Below are 16,379 nucleotides of genomic sequence, written 5' to 3' on the forward strand. Positions count from 1 at the left end.
CCGTGCAGGTATCACAGCTGATCTAAATGATGACGGATTCATGCTCTCTTTTCACAAACTATTCACAACTTTAAGGAGAAGTGCAGCACTGACCCCATTCTCCTCTTTTCAGACTGAAACTTTCAGAGCAGGTGAATTACCTGCAGTAATCCAACGCTACCGGGGGCCGCCTCAGTTTTTGTCAAACCGGTTTGACGTGTCCGTGTTATTTATGACCTACGGGGAAGTGAAGCACCGTGTCGTTGTCGGCTTCAACTTTTTTAAGCCCGTTGTTTCTGTCTGTTGTTGCTTTGCAACGCAGCGATTTTAATTGTCATTTTTTGTTTTGTTTTCCTGTCGCAACACCGAGGTAGGCACCCTGCTCCTTTCATTGTGTTGTTGCCGGCTTTTTGTGTTGTAAACATTCCTCCGTACGGCGCCGATGTGACGTCCTGGACGTAACACACGCCAGACTGTGTTCAAAAATCTGCCAATTTAAAGGGTTTTTGCCTTTTTTCTAAATTATACGTTGTAGAAAACGACACCAAGACGTATGCCAGTTAAATGGACACATTTTATCAATTCGGCGCAATCCTATTCACCAAAGCACCACGTTTATTAACGAATTTTAACTTCGTAAAGTGTAAATACGCCTGAAAAAAAAACCCTATATGATGAATGTGATATAACCGATTTTGTCAGTGAAACCCTATTTGTCACAAAAAGTATTCAACTCTTACTTAACATGTTTTGCAAGTTGACCAGTTAGGCGTAAAAGCTTAAATTGATAAATATTCGAACAGGATTTGGTCAGCTGACCATGGCAGCTTTCTGAGTGAGAACACAGGCCAGACTCTGTTCAAAAATCTGCCAATTAAAAGGTTTTCTGCTTTTTTTCTAGATTACCTGTTCTAGAAAACGACACCAAGACGTATACAAATTAATTAGACGTATTTGTTCAATTCGGCGCAATCGTATTCACCACAGCACCACGTTTACCAATAAATCGTAACTTTCTTTAGTTTGCTCAGATTTCACTGTGTCATGAAGTGTAAATACTGCTGGGGAAAGAAAGCGACGTATGATGGATCATATGATATAGCCGAATTTGTCAGTGAAGCATTTAACTTATACTTCACAAGTTTTGCAAGTTGACCAGTTACGTGTATTGCCTTAAATTAATATTCGAACAGGATTTGGTTTGGCGACAAGAGTCAGCTGACCTTGGCAGCTTTCTATTAGTGAGACAACACTCCGTTAAAACATCTGCCAATTAAAACGTTTGCTGCCTTTTTTTCCAATCTTATACATTGTATAAAACGACAATAAGACGTATTACCACTTAGCTTAACACATTTTTCAATTCGGCGAAAACCTGTTCAGCAAAGCACTAATGCTTCGTCACTTTCTTGACCTAGTTCACTCAGATTTCACTGTTGCGTCAATGGACATTAGCAGGTAAAGTGTAAATACTGCTGGGAAAGAAAGCGATGTATGACGGATATTATTCTCTTCTTCTTTGGAGAGACTTGAAAGAACTCTAGCACGCCAAAAACAACAACTATGATGGATATTATTTAGCCGAATTTGTCAGTAAAACCCAAGTTGTCACACGAAGCATTTATCTCCTACTAAACGAGTTTTGCAAGTTTACCAGGTGTACGTAGAACCTTAAATTGTTTCTTTTTTGAAAGGAATTTTGCATGTGGGTATATTCAGAGAAAAGAGGCAGCTGACCTTGGAGGCGGATTAGTACAATAGTACTATTGTGCTTAAAAACATCAACATGGCCTTTGTGGCTTTTGGTTTGTGTTCATTTGAGCCATGTTTTTTGTCTTTTTTTTTATCTTTAAGTCTTTATATGTAAACATGTCTTTCAGAATGAATATGTTCAGAAGAGATAAAGGCTCAACAACTCCGGTGGTCCCACCAAGACCCAGCAAGGAGGTATGTAAAAATAATTAAAAAATAATTATTTTACAGCAATTTACTGTGTTATTTTACAGGTTTTTTTCTTGTTAGTTTTTTTTTCTACATTAAAAAATGCCATTTAAAAACAAAACAAAACGGATGGAACATTATAGTTTTAATTTTTCAGTATTATTCAATTGCTTAATGGTCTTATGTGTTAAATTATAGTGAATTATAATAAAAATGATGGTACCAAAAGTTACCAAACACTTACTGTCATATAAAAGTAAAGAAAAAAACTTTAGTCATTCTACAGAAATTTCTTGTGCAAAAAAATACAGATATTTACTGTATAAAATATTTAAATGTATATTAAAAAAGATATACACTGAGATAAAGTTAACAAATATAAACACTCTTGATTGTTTTTGATTGTCTTCCTATTTCCACATTTGTTTATCCTTTTATCTCTTTGTGTTTATTTCTTTATTTTATTGTCCTATTTTCGCATTTGTATTTACTCATTTTTTCTGTATTTTTAAAAAGAAATTATCTGTAAAATAATTTATAGTTTTTTACTCTTATTCAACAGCAAGTGTTTGGCAATTTTGCTGCCAGACTGTTTTTTAAAGTGTTTTTTTTACAGTGTATAATTTGTTGGTTTTAGTGGGACATTTAGTTTGTTTACATGTGTTTGTTTACAGGATCTGGAGAACCCTACTGAGCACGGCCGGAGCACACAGCCCGCAGGCCCGACCGCCAACAGTGACGTCACAAACGAGCTGAACCCAAAGACCAAGGTGGGTCACGTTTATTTCACTTTAACCAGACGTGTTTATTGGTCTGCTGGTTCTTTGCATTATTATTATAATTAATGAAAACTGCCGATATAACGAAAGCTATAATTTAAAAAACATTTTCGTTAACTGAAATAAAAATAAAAACGAGTTTTTAAAAAAACAATAACTAACTGAAACTGTATTGTCTGGTTACAAAACTAACTCAAATTATAGTGAAAATGTCCTTCGTCTTCGTCTTTGACAACTTTTTTCATACGTAAACCTTTTTGGTTGATGTGAAATCAATTTGATCCATCTGTTTTTATGACTGAGTAAACTTATTGGGGCTGAGATGGATCAGACAAAGGAAATAAAGGCAACATTTATTGTGACTTGTTGAAATCTCGCACCCAACAAATACCCCATTACACAAAAAAAAAACTAAAATAAAAACTAAAAATAACACTAAAACTGATAAAAACTAAACTAAAGCTAAACATTTTCCAAAACATAAAAACAAATTAAAACCAACTGAATTTGAAAACAAAAATTCACAACGAAATTAAAACTAAAACTATTATAACCTTGGTTCTTTGTTGTATATTTCGTCATAATTGATGTTTTTGTTTGTGTAAACATCAGAGGACGGGAGTGATGGGAGTCATGCAGAAGGTCAACCCATTCAAGTCCACGTCACAGGTAAAACATGACAACATTTAACAGTAATTTTTTATCATTTTTACAATTTATTACGAACTCGTATGATTGATTTTTATTCCTTTATTCAGGCGTCCTCCACAGTCAGCAACTCTTCGTCCTCAGAGTCACTAGAACAGGGAACAGACTCGTCACAGGTGAGACGAGCTCAGGTACAACTGATCCTGTCACTGTAAACGGCTGTAGAGTTTTAGTAGCAGCATAGAAATAAAATAAATCTGCAAAAGAATGAGAAAATAAATCAGAAAATATAAAGAGAGTACATTGGTAAATAAATGGAAAAAAAGCTGATAAAATATGTAAATATTAAGAGAAAAAAAGTGAAAAATAGTGAAAATATAATTTTGAAAAATATGAAAAGGTGGAAATATAAAGACAAATAACAATATATAAAAGAACAGTAATAATAATGTTCATATTAGTTGTTTTATCTCATTTATTTATCTCAGTGTGTTTTCTATGAAATTTAAAAATAATAATGCATCTTTTTTCTATTTTATTGTAGATAATTTTAATTTTAATATAAAAATGTATTTTTATGTTACATAATTTATCTGTTTTTATACCTTTTATGTCTAATTATTTTTTGTGCTATTACTCATTGAGCATAAAAATTTAATACATCTGTGAATTAATGTGGAAATGTAGAAAAAAGTATATTTTTAAATTAAAAATGCGTAAGTACAAAGAGAATAACATTTTAAAAATATGTTAATAGTAAATGGAGAAATAAAATAATCAAAAGTGGAAATATAAAGATATATAAAAGGAGAGTCATAAGAGTGTTCATATTTGCTTGTTGATGTCTGTGTGCATGTATGTGTATATATATATATATATATATATATATATATATATATATAGAGATATATAAATTCTATTTATTATAAAAAAATCACCTTTTTTGAGTTTTATTTTAATTATTATTTTTTAGTGCCTAATTTTTTCCTGTCATTTTTCCTTATTATTATTTATTCTTTTTTATGACTGTTATGACATGTGAATACTGATACTATATTTGCCAGTAATCAGATTTGTGATGTGATCAACAAAGATGCTAATAGTGTAAATTAAAGCGTATTAAATCTCATCTGAGTTTAATTTGTTTACGAGACACCTTAAAGTGTAGATGCGGCCTTAGTTGTTCCAATGAAGCACCATGTGGATGTTTTTTTTTGCCTTGCTAAGTGATGAACTGCCTTCTTTCAACATCTCAGCTGTAAACTCCTTTAAATCAGCTAAAAGGTGTCTGGTAGTTGAATGGATCAATTCCTGAAATATGTAAGTCTTGTCTTTCAGAACCCTGGTGTGCTGAGAGGAGTCATGCAGAAGGTTAACCCATTCAAGTCCTCCTCCCAGGTAACCATGACAACACTAAACAGTAAATGTTAAACATTAATTTTGATTAGTTGATGTTAACTCCTGTATGATTTCATTTTTTATTCCTTTATTCAGGCGTCCTCCACAGTCAGCAACTCTTCATCCTCAGAGTCACTAGAACAGGGAACAGACTCGTCACAGGTGAGATGTCACTCATCCAGCAAAAAATCTAATAAAGGATTAGAAAATAAATGTTGAAATGTAAAGAATATATAAGAGAGAATATTTGGAAATTATAATAATATGCCTAATATTTTTTCTTTTATTTATCCCTCTTTATATTTAATCAAAAAGTGCAAGTATAAAGTGAATAAAATAAATACAAAAATGTGAAAGTATAAGCTAAAAATATGAGCTATAAAGGAATAAACAAATGTGGAAATAAAAATAAATAAGAGCAAATTACTAAATGAATAAATTACAGATGGGTAAATATAAAGAGAAATATTTTTTTAAAGTGGAAATATAAAGCGAATAAAATAAAGAAATTCATATGAAAAAAATGAAAATATAGAGATAAAAGAATAAACAAATATCAAAATAAAAGGAATACATAAGAGTAAATCAGTAAAATAAAAATGTGTACAAAAAAGAAAAACGTGGAAATATTAGGAGAATTAAAAGAAATAAATATGAAAAAAATGTGAAAATACAAAGAGAAAAGGATAAAAAAAATGTGGAAATACAAAACAAATAGAATATAAAAACAACCATGAGTGTTTGTATTTTTTAAAATTTATCTCCGTGAATATTTTATATACGAATATTTACAGTAATATAAATATGTTTAAATATTTATTATTTGATAAAAATAATAAAATGCATATTTTGTGTATTCAAAATAATTGATTCTTTAATTTTATTTGTTTTTATCCCTTTATTTTCCTTATTTATTATTTTTTTATGGTTCTCCTTTGACTCCTAAGATAAAAGACACGTGGGTGGTCAGTACAGTCAGGGAAAATTATTAATATCCGTTTAATATCCATTTAAGCAGTGTTTATTGTTTTTATATGAGTCACTCTGTCCTGTCCTGGCTGTAAATTACTCTGATACATCTACAGGGTCAACTAGAGGACTAGAAGATTAGAGGACTAGAAGATTAGAAGACTAGAAGACTAGAGGACTAGAAGATTAGAAGACTAGAGGACTAGAAGACTAGAAGACTAGAGGACTAGAAGATTAGAAGACTAGAGGACTAGAAGACTAGAGGACTAGAGGACTAGAAGACTAGAGGACTAGAAGACTAGAGGACTAGAGGACTAGATGACTAGAAGACTAGAGGACTAGAAGATTAGAAGACTAGAGGACTAGAAGACTAGAAGACTAGAGGACTAGAAGACTAGAGGACTAGAAGATTAGAGGACTAGAAGACTAGAGGACTAGAAGATTAGAAGACTAGAGGACTAGAGGACTAGAAGACTAGAGGACTAGAAGACTAGAAGATTAGAAGATTAGAAGACTAGAAGACTAGAAGACTAGAGGACTAGAAGACTAGAGGACTAGAAGACTAGAGGACTAGAAGACTAGAGGACTAGAAGACTAGAGGACTAGAGGACTAGAGGACTAGAGGACTAGAAGATTAGAAGACTAGAGGACTAGAAGATAAGAGGACTAGAAGATTAGAAGACTAGAAGATTAGAAGACTAGAGGACTAGAAGATTAGAAGACTAGAAGATTAGAAGACTAGAGGACTAGAAGACTAGAGGACTAGAGGATGTGATTTGAGTGCATCAGTTTATGAGTCTTGTCTTTCAGAACCCTGGCGTGCTGAGAGGAGTCATGCACAAGGTCAACCCTTTCAAGTCCTCCTCCCAGGTAACCACAGCGCTGTGTGCATGTTGTAGTTGTAACCATGGTAACGTGTGGGACAATGAGGCGTCCACTCAGCTGGTTCTCTCACGCAGGTCTCCAAAGCGCCATCCGCGGAGTCGCTGGAGCAGGGACAGGGGTCAGACTCTAATCAGGTGGGTGACAGGTGAAGATTTCAACAATCAAGTTAAACTCACCAAAAAATAAGTAACAACCAGTGTACATGGACAGAAATCACATTTTGCTTCCACACACACAGACACACAAAAGCTTCTTCCCTCTGCTCTAAGTCTAAAATTTAGATCGTCTTAGATTGGACCTCTATACTTCTAGCAAATTCATTTTGTCTACTTCTGAATATTATCCTTAGTTTATTTTGTTCAGACAAGGGAAAGTAGGAGATGTTTTTTTACCTGACATGTTTTGACTGACAACTTCAGTCTTCTTCAGAGGTGTCAGCTCATCGCTGTGAAAAAAACATCTCCTACTTTCCCTTGTCTGAACAAAATAAACTAAGGATAATATTCAGAAGTAGACAAAATTAATTTGCTAGAAGTATTACACGGAAGTCATGGACAAAAGTGTATCAAAGCTTTTCGCCGTTTGGAGAGACTTGAAAGAATGCTTGCACGCCAAAAAAAACCCACCTGAGATTTACTCTCCGATGCAGAGACAAGGATATCACCCCGAGAAGCCTCAATATAAAAAATCCCATCCCAACAAGAAACGGAAAAAACATCGTCAATAAAGCACGCAAGGACCTACTGAAAGAACGGATAAGAATGACAGTAAACAAGATTGAGATACAAGAGGAAAAACAGTCTTTCAGCACGCTATTCCCTGTAGAACAAGAAACCCAACAAGAAATAGACACGCATCTAAAAGCTTCATATGAACAGGAGTTCACCATGACAAAATCAAATCAGATAAATTACCACTAAGCAACATCACTAAAGAAGAACGTCAAGCCATTAACTCACTTAAAAAGGACAAATCCATCACTATCCTACCGGCAGATAAAGGCAGAACCACAGTAATAATGGACACAGAAACATATGAAACAAAAATGGAAAGTTTACTCGCAGACAGGAACACATGCGATCTTAAAGAAAAACCCGACAGAAGACAAGAAGAAAACCTTCAAATCACTCCTCAAACCATTATTGGAAACCAAAAAAATTGATTGATAATTGAAAAGATTGGCAACGGGCCGGCAGCCGCCTCAGGGTCCGGCTGCGACCCAAGGCACAATCAATCAAAAAAATAAAATAAAATAGGGACTCTTGTTTTGTCTTACCTGCCTCCCACTGGGACGCCTGACTGTGTTACTTGGGGCCGGTTTGGGGGTCCCCTGGCCTGCCCCACCGACGCTCTGGCCTGGCCTCGCCCCCTCACTGCGACGTATGTTGTTGTTGTGGCTGTCATTGTCATGATGCGTTGGTTTATATTGGGTCGATTGCAATTATGTGTCTGATCTCGCACATCTTGTCACTGTAAGATGTCTCCCATCCCCCTGTGTTATTATATTATATATTATATTATATGTTGTTTATTTTTATATATGTATGTATGTATGTATGTGGGTATATATATAATTATTATTATTTTCAATATTACTATTTTTGTTATTATTATTTTTTTTAATTTATTTAATTAGTTATTTTATTTATTCTTGTTTGTTTTTTCTCGTTAGCGCTTCTTGCTTTGTTTGCCTATTTATTTTCATTGTGTGATACATATAAATGAGCCATGTTATATATTTTTTATATATATGTCGTAGCATCTGCCCCTCATCCACATACACACACACACACACACACACACGCACACACATACACCTGTGATGCCTCTGCGCAAATCGTTTATCATTCATGTCTTTCTTTGTTGTTGTTCGCGCTGAATGTCTACTGTCTCTACTTCGGGTCCACATGGTGTAGTGTATTTGTCTCTCATGTCACCTGTTTGTTACGTCATTTCACCAATAAAAAAAAAAAAAAAAAAAAAAGAAACCAAAAAAATTACACAGGACGCATATAACCATCTGGTACCCACCGCAAACATAACCCCCTGGATATACGGAACACCCAAAATACATAAAAAAGACCACCCACTCCGCCCCATAGTCGGCAGCATAGGATCCGTCGCATATAACCTCTCAAAAGCTCTAGTTGAAATCATCAAACCACTACTGGGATTAACAGACCACCACTGCAAGAACTCCAAGCAACTGGCACAATAAATCAAGAACATAACAATAGCCAAAGACGAGATCCTCATTTCACATGATGTCATATCGCTATTCACAAAAACCCCCGTTGACGTCACTTTACACATTGTACAAGAGCGGCTCAGGAACGACAGGACACTTAAAAAACGCACAAACCTCACAATAGAAGACATAACAGGACTACTCAATTTCGTTGCCAAATCCACATACTTTCAATTCAAAAACACCATTTACAAACAGAAGGAAGGTTTCGCCATGGGAGACCCACTGTCAGCCATCATGAGCGTTTTTTTCATGGAAGATCTGGAAACAAAAGCCATCACCACAGCACCCGCACACTGCAAACCTACACTATGGAAAAGATATGAGACGACATACTGGAAAAGACCAAACACGGACACACACAAGAGCTCACTGATCACCTGAACACAATAGACACCACCGGAAACATCAAAGAGGAATCAAATAGGACTATAGCTTTTCTGGACATAAAAATTAATCACAAAGACGACGGCAGCATCAAACTAACAGTTTACAGAAAACCCACACACACACACAGATCAATATCTTCTCTGGACATCAGAACATCCCACTACACACAAACAGTATGTAGTATGTCAGTAGTCAGGACACTATAGGAACGGGCCAGCATCATCACGGACGAGGAGGACAGACAGGAGGAGGAGAAACATAAACAACAAGCACTACAGCACTGCCAGTACTCCACCTGGGCCATCAATAAGGGTAAACAACAGGTCAATAAAGACAATAAACCGAGAGAAAGGAAATCCAAACACGCACAAAAAGCCGACAGCAAATACACAGACGTGGTGACAGTTCCATACATCAGAGGGATAACAGAACCTATACAACGAGCAATAAGAAAACACAACATACACACATATATTATCTTGGTGTCAGGAAGCCTTGTTTAAGTTTATACATGGAGAGCTGAAGCTAGCCTCGACTCTCTTCAAAGCCACCAGACTCCATTGACAAAAAGTCATTTTACCCTGCAAACTGTTAGTTTACTTTGTGTTATTCTGTGACTGTGTTGGATCCAAACTAAGCCTTTAGAGCTCTAAAATGAACACAAACAACCAAACACATCGAGGTAGCGGTTGAACCGACCTCACGTCTTCTGCAAAGTAAAATAGCTGTTTTTGTCAATGGAGTCTGGTGGCTTTGACAAGAACATAGCAGCGGCTCCAAAACTTTGTACATGTACATACATTATGATGGCCAATATCAAAAATCAAACATACAGCTTCTTAATATATTTTCTGTATTTGAATTAATAATTCTTTCTTCTGTCATATTGAACAGTAATATTAACATATATTCTTCTAGAATCTTTCTCTTTTGTCAGGCCTCTTTATTCATTACAGTCAGTTTCTTCTGCTATAAAAGACATTAAGAGACATACAGCTCTGGAAAAAATGAAGAGACCACTCTCACAAAGTTTGTGTCCATCCCAACACAAACCTCCTCCTTCTACTGAGACACTGATCAGCTGATCACCTGAACCACATCTCATTCTATGAGGAAGATTATAAAAACCACTGCTGTGGTTCAAGATTGAGATTATCCCACCAATAATTATTTCTAAACTGTTAGTTTAAATTAGTGTTGTGTTGTTTAACCCTTAATAGGGCACTTCCAAATTCCAAATTTCAACCCTAGAGAATATTATTACATACTGCCAGAATGTGTAAAAAAAACATACGGACCTGGGGGAGGGGTAATATTTTGAGATTAAAGTGGCAAATCTACGAGAAAAAATGCGCAGATATATGAGATTTAAAGTGGTGAATCTGCTAGAAAAAAGTTGCTTTTTTTCTCGTAAATCTGTGACTTTTTTCCACGCAGATTTGCCACTTTAAATCTCTTAAATCTGCGACTTTTTTTCTTGTAGATTTGCCACTTTAATCTAGTAAATTTGCAACTTTTTTCTCGAACGATTTTAATTTTTTATTTTGGATATCCGCTGAAGTTACCAAATACAGTTCTTCGCCTGATAAAGGGTTAAAAATGAATGTTTTCTTTGCATTATTCAAGGTCTGAAAACACTGCATCTTTTTTTTTGTTATTTTGACTAGTTGTCATTTTCTGTCAATAAATGCTCTAAATGGCAATATTTTAATTTCAAATTTGACAGAAATGTTTTCAGCACTTTATAGAATGAAACAAAAATTCTGATTTTACTCAAAAGCATACTTATAATTAGTAAAACCAGCAAAACTGATAATTTTGCAGCGGTCTCTTAATTTTGTTCCAGCGCTGTAAATTAAAAAAATTGTAACAAAGTTTCTGCGGCCCCTCTGGCGCCCCCTGCTGGTCAGCACCGCCACGTTGAAAGACAGTGCTGTAGATGACTTCAGTGTCTTCAGTTCCCCTCATGCAAACTTTGACAGGGCTGAAATAAATAATAAAATAAAATAAAGCTGCAGCAGAACCTTGTTTAGCTTCTGACAGTGGACAAGCACCTCATAAAACATCACTTCAAGTTCAAACTGTCCCTCTAATTGGAAACACAAACTAAGATAAGATGGATAAGATATGACTAAATAGTCATCTTATCTATCTTATCTTAGTTTGTGTGCAGTAGGGAAAGATACAGACACATATATATATATAGAAGACATCATATAAACAATAAGACATATACTTACATTCTATACACATTTTATACATACATTTACGCTATTTGGCATTCATTATTAATATTATTATATATATTATTGTGTTTGTTTTCCTGAAAGTACTTTGCATTTTACAGATATTGCACATTGGAGAAAATATAAATAAATACAGTCATGGAGAAAAAAAAAATCACAATTTCTTATCCATTTTAATACCTGGTACAACTAAAGGTACATTTGTTTGGCCAAAGTTAATGAAAACAACAAAAATAGCTCATAAAAGTTTAATTCAAAAGCTGATATCTAGACATTTTCCATGGTTTTCTTTAACGATTTTTGGTTATCATCAAGAAAACCATATTAAATGTCTAGATATCAGCTTTTAAATTAAACCCTTATCAGCTATTTTTGTTGTTATCATTATATTTGTCCAAACAAATGTACCTTTAGTTGTACCAGGCATTAAAATGGACAAGAAATTGAAGAAAACAATGGTGGTGTAATAATTTTTTCCATGACTGTATATAGGACATTTCTGAAATGGTGTAACAACTGGTAACCATTCTAGTACCAGTAAAACATACTGTGAATTAAATTGGTTGGAAATAAACAAAAAAATGGAGGAGGAACAAACATGTCTCCACTGACAGACTTTTTTTTTTTAATGTCCAACATGCTTGTGTTTCAGAACCCCAGTAAGCTGAAAGGTGTGATGCAGAAAGTCAACCCGTTCAAGTCGTCCACACAGGTATCTGCTCACACATTTAACATTAGATTAAAAAATACAGTTTAATCACAGCAGGAGTTGTAATCTGGTTAGAACATGTGGTGTTGTGCAGAGGGCTGCCAAAGCTGAAAAAATACCAATAAAAGTGTTTTTTTATACATTTACATATACGTTTTTTACATTTTCCTGTCCCCAAGTGACAAGTTGTTATAATATGGAGACAGCATTTCAACAGTAAAATAAAGAAAAAGTCCCTTAAAAAGTATTTTTTAGTTTTTTCTTTTCCAAACAGCATGTGTGCGCTTTGTCAATGTTTGTATACAAATAACGTTTATTTGTCTCTGTGCTGCAGCTGCCAAAGACAGATCCTCTAACTGATTCTGAAGATCCTCCAGAAACAGAAACAGAGCGTCAAGGCAAACAGGTGATTTAACCCTATAAAGCCTCAACCATGAAATAATTGCCAGAAAATTTGAATTTGGTGTGTTTATTTAACATGCTGACAAATTTAAAAAAACACGTTTTATATATCTATTTGCATATATGGATTCTAATTTCTATCATGTTTGCTACATCTGGTCTTTTTGTGCAAGTTGTTTGTTTATCTTCAACAAATCTGCAATGCTCAATTTTTTTCTGCCATCTAAAAATACACACCAAACAAAACAAATTATGCATTTCTTTTAATTGTTCGAGATATATCAATTTGACTCTAAATATACCTAATTATGTGAGTTAAACCTTTACTTAGTTTAGCTAAATGAGAAAAAAGACTTTACGTTGCTTTATTTAATGCATCATGTATGAAATGCAAAAAAATGACAATTGACAAATCTTCAAATAAGTTGTCGTTAATACCTGCTGTATCAAATTGGATACACACATTTTCAACGCGGTTTCACTATAAATTAAGTTATGAAATATTAATTAATTTTACATTACATCAGTCCATTAATTACTGATTCCTAGTGGATTATCCAGGTACTGCATGGATCTGATTGTATACATCAGGTTTTTTGGGAAAAAATGTCACACTGATGATTTAGAGGTCTGAAAAACTCATTACATTACATGGTGATACATTCAGCTTTCTCATGTTCACTTTTATCCAACGCGTTAATCTTTAGCTCTTCATCCTCCAAGATTTCTGACAGGCAGAGGTCAATTTATTGTTAAATTTAGGTTTAACATACCTTTTCCCATCTGGCAAAGAACTCCATCTCTATAAATAGTTTCAAAAGATGTCTAAAAGCCCATTTAACTGCTGTTTTAAAATTCTAACGCACAAATCCACTTTTATATCATGTTCATATTTTTGTTTTTATATTGTTATTTTGTTAGTGTCATTATAACTTGATGTTGATGTTATACATTTGTTTTTTCTATCAGTTTGTTATTACTTTATCATAACTATGACATTTTAGGTGGAGGCTTTAAATAAGCCTTTACATTATTTGTTATCTTTGTCATTCTAACTGTGCAAATAAATCTAAAACCTACAGCTATGGAAAAAAATATTAGACCACCCTTGTTTTCTTCAGTTTCTTTTTCATTGTAATGCCTGGTACAACTAAAGGTGCATTTGTTTGGACAAATATAGTGATGACAACAAAAATAGCTCATAAGAGTTTAATTCAAGAGCTGATATCTAGACATTTTCCATGGTTTTCTTGATAATGATTTGATTGATTGATGGACAATGTCTAGATATCAGCTCTATCAGCTCAAACAAATGTACCTTTAGTTGCACTAGGCATTAAATGAACAAGAAGCTGAAGAAAACGGGTGGTCTGATATTTTTTCCATGACGTGGTCAACTGTCCATGGATCTAGAAGTCAAACTATTCAGATGGTGTGCTTACATGTCAACTGTGTAATTAATATTTATTTCATGTAGAATCCAGGGATGATTGCAGGAATGATGCAGAAAGTCAACCCATTCAAATCCTCACAGCCAAAGGTGACATTTGTGAAACTGATGATGACACTAAATGGATGTTTAAGAGAGAGAAGATTCTTGTCGACTGTAGTTTTTATACGCCAGTTTCTTCACATCCTCAGATTGTTCTTGTTCTCTCTAGGACACCCAGCCTCTACACAGTGACCTCTCCTCCAGCAGTGGGAGCTTAGCAGACAATAACAACGTGCCGGAGAAGCAGGTAGATCTATGCAGTCATGTCTCATTTAAAACATCGCAAAAAAGAAAGTGTTTGTAATAACTAGATCCTGTTAAAAACATTAAATTCTGCTCCTCAGAGACACAAAGCCATGATTGATTCTGCTGAGACGAACGGTCACGTGACAAATATTCACTGAAAATCAGATATAATAGGGATTTTTAAGGCAATTTTTGCATTTTTTACATTCCACTCACTGTGGCCTGCAATATATAATATATATATATGTATAATCTCTAAGTCCTGCAGCTCTATGGAATCAGCACAATCATGACTAGAAGTGGGAACAACTCAAACATGTCTTTGTGCAGAATAACACAGTTATAATGACATAAATCATAAAAAAAGAAAAATTCATGTTGAATTACTTTTGGAGAATTGGAATAAAATAGAATATATATATATATAAACACTTTTCCAAGTGCCCACAAGTGTCCTGAATATTAGAAAAATAAAATAGTGTCTCCACATGCTATACATATATTTACATGTTTCCAACCTCTCCTGTCCTCTCCTCTCAGCTCTGTGTAAACAGATTTTCAGTTAATATTTGTCACGTGACCGTTCGTCTCAGCAGAATCAATCATGGCTTCACAGTGTCTCTGAGGAGCAGAATTTAATGTTTTTAACAGGATCTAGTTATTACAAACATTTTATTTTTTGGAGACGTTTTAAATGAGACATGTAGAATAAAGTGATTTTGACAGAAAATTCTGACGATAATGCCCATTTTTATAGTTTCTTTCTATGATAAACAGTGTATTTTGGGCAATTTTTCAAAGAAAACACACGTTTCAACGTATTTCTAAGTGTGTGTGTTCTTATTGGCCTGTATAACAATGTTTGAATCAGCAGTTCATTCTTAAAAACACTTAGAAAAACATACTAGTAAGCCAAAATGACTTATGTGTTGTTCTTGCTGCCGCCACAAGGTGGTGCCAAAGAGTCTCCTTTTAATCTTTTTATTTTCCATCTCTACACAGGTGTAGTGAGACTGTTTTTACAGCTGCTGTTGTGCCTGAGAAACGATCATAACAGGAGTGTTAAATATGACACAACAATAATGTTCGTGGGTCATTTTGACCCGAAGCATTTTTACTTATCCAAAAGTGTCAGAAACTTCCCAAAAAACATTGTTGATATTTCAATATTAACTTTAGTGCATATGGGGTTCTTTACCTCTCAGAGATCAAGTTCAATGAGGATAATTCACTTGTTTTTCATTAAAAAATGCACATTAAAACTTTTTAATGTACATTGAAAAGACCTACATAGAAAATTAAAATTGTTTGACATGACTTTAATTTTTTTTTCCAAATTTTTTTTTTTTTTAAATGGGTCAATTTGACCTGCAACCTAACAGAAAGGTTAGCAAAATGTTATGAATAATACTAACTTTAAAGCTTGTGTGTTTATTTTAGAACCCCGGGAAGTTCAAAGGGATGATGCAGAAAGTTAACCCCTTCAGGTCGAACACACAGGTACCGTAAACAAGATCAGGATAATTATAATGGCATGTTGAGTTCCAGAGCTCTGTGGTATTTTTGATAGACAAACACAAGCTGGTTGATCATGTTTTTATCCACTCAACACAGATTCCAGGCGAGGAATGTCAGACGGACTCGGCTGTACCTAATCCAACTTCCTCTTCGATGACGCAGGTACAGGTTGGCAGTGGGTTTTTTTTTTTTTTTTTTTTTTTTTTTTTGAAGGAATGGAGAAAAGATTTCAGAGCTTAGCCAGATGCATTCATCATTTGTTTATCAAGATGGATGAAGCCTGTTGGATGTCTTCATTCCTCTGATGTTCATGAGAGACGTGACAGTTAGTTGCATGAAACAACACGTTGATCATGATATATATGCTGTTTGGTTGCTGAAACTGCTGATATGGATCATGTACCGTCAGTCCGTCCCATTCTAGTAACACAACATTACGGAAACAACGTGAGGGGAATTTTATAGGAGTTCCTTTTAAATAAATAAAAAATCTGAAAAAGTAAAAACTGTAGACGGAAAGGCGAGTTTA

The 16,379-nt window shown here is 34.4% G+C and overlaps 1 protein-coding gene across 3 annotated transcripts in view; it reads left to right on the forward strand.

The window, feature by feature from the left end:
- Positions 1–16,379, forward strand: part of LOC131989437 (uncharacterized) — a 27,472-nt gene continuing 11,093 nt past the window's right edge. The window contains exons 1-15 of one of the 3 annotated variants that reach the window (XM_059354655.1): positions 2–349; positions 1,860–1,926; positions 2,595–2,690; positions 3,312–3,368; positions 3,458–3,523; positions 4,686–4,745; positions 4,842–4,907; positions 6,525–6,584; positions 6,674–6,733; positions 12,136–12,195; positions 12,527–12,598; positions 14,072–14,134; positions 14,256–14,333; positions 15,773–15,832; positions 15,947–16,012. In XM_059354655.1, the coding sequence (XP_059210638.1) occupies positions 1,861–1,926; positions 2,595–2,690; positions 3,312–3,368; positions 3,458–3,523; positions 4,686–4,745; positions 4,842–4,907; positions 6,525–6,584; positions 6,674–6,733; positions 12,136–12,195; positions 12,527–12,598; positions 14,072–14,134; positions 14,256–14,333; positions 15,773–15,832; positions 15,947–16,012 (930 nt within the window). In that variant the 5' untranslated portion in view covers positions 2–349; position 1,860. Of the gene's footprint in view, positions 350–1,859; positions 1,927–2,594; positions 2,691–3,311; positions 3,369–3,457; positions 3,539–4,685; positions 4,746–4,841; positions 4,908–6,524; positions 6,585–6,673; positions 6,734–12,135; positions 12,196–12,526; positions 12,599–14,071; positions 14,135–14,255; positions 14,334–15,772; positions 15,833–15,946; positions 16,013–16,379 lie in introns of all 3 variants that reach the window. The other 2 variants (XM_059354656.1, XM_059354657.1) reach the window with 2 other exon arrangements.

This window comes from Centropristis striata, chromosome 17, assembly GCF_030273125.1.
Source record: "Centropristis striata isolate RG_2023a ecotype Rhode Island chromosome 17, C.striata_1.0, whole genome shotgun sequence".
Lineage (NCBI taxonomy): Eukaryota > Metazoa > Chordata > Actinopteri > Perciformes > Serranidae > Centropristis > Centropristis striata.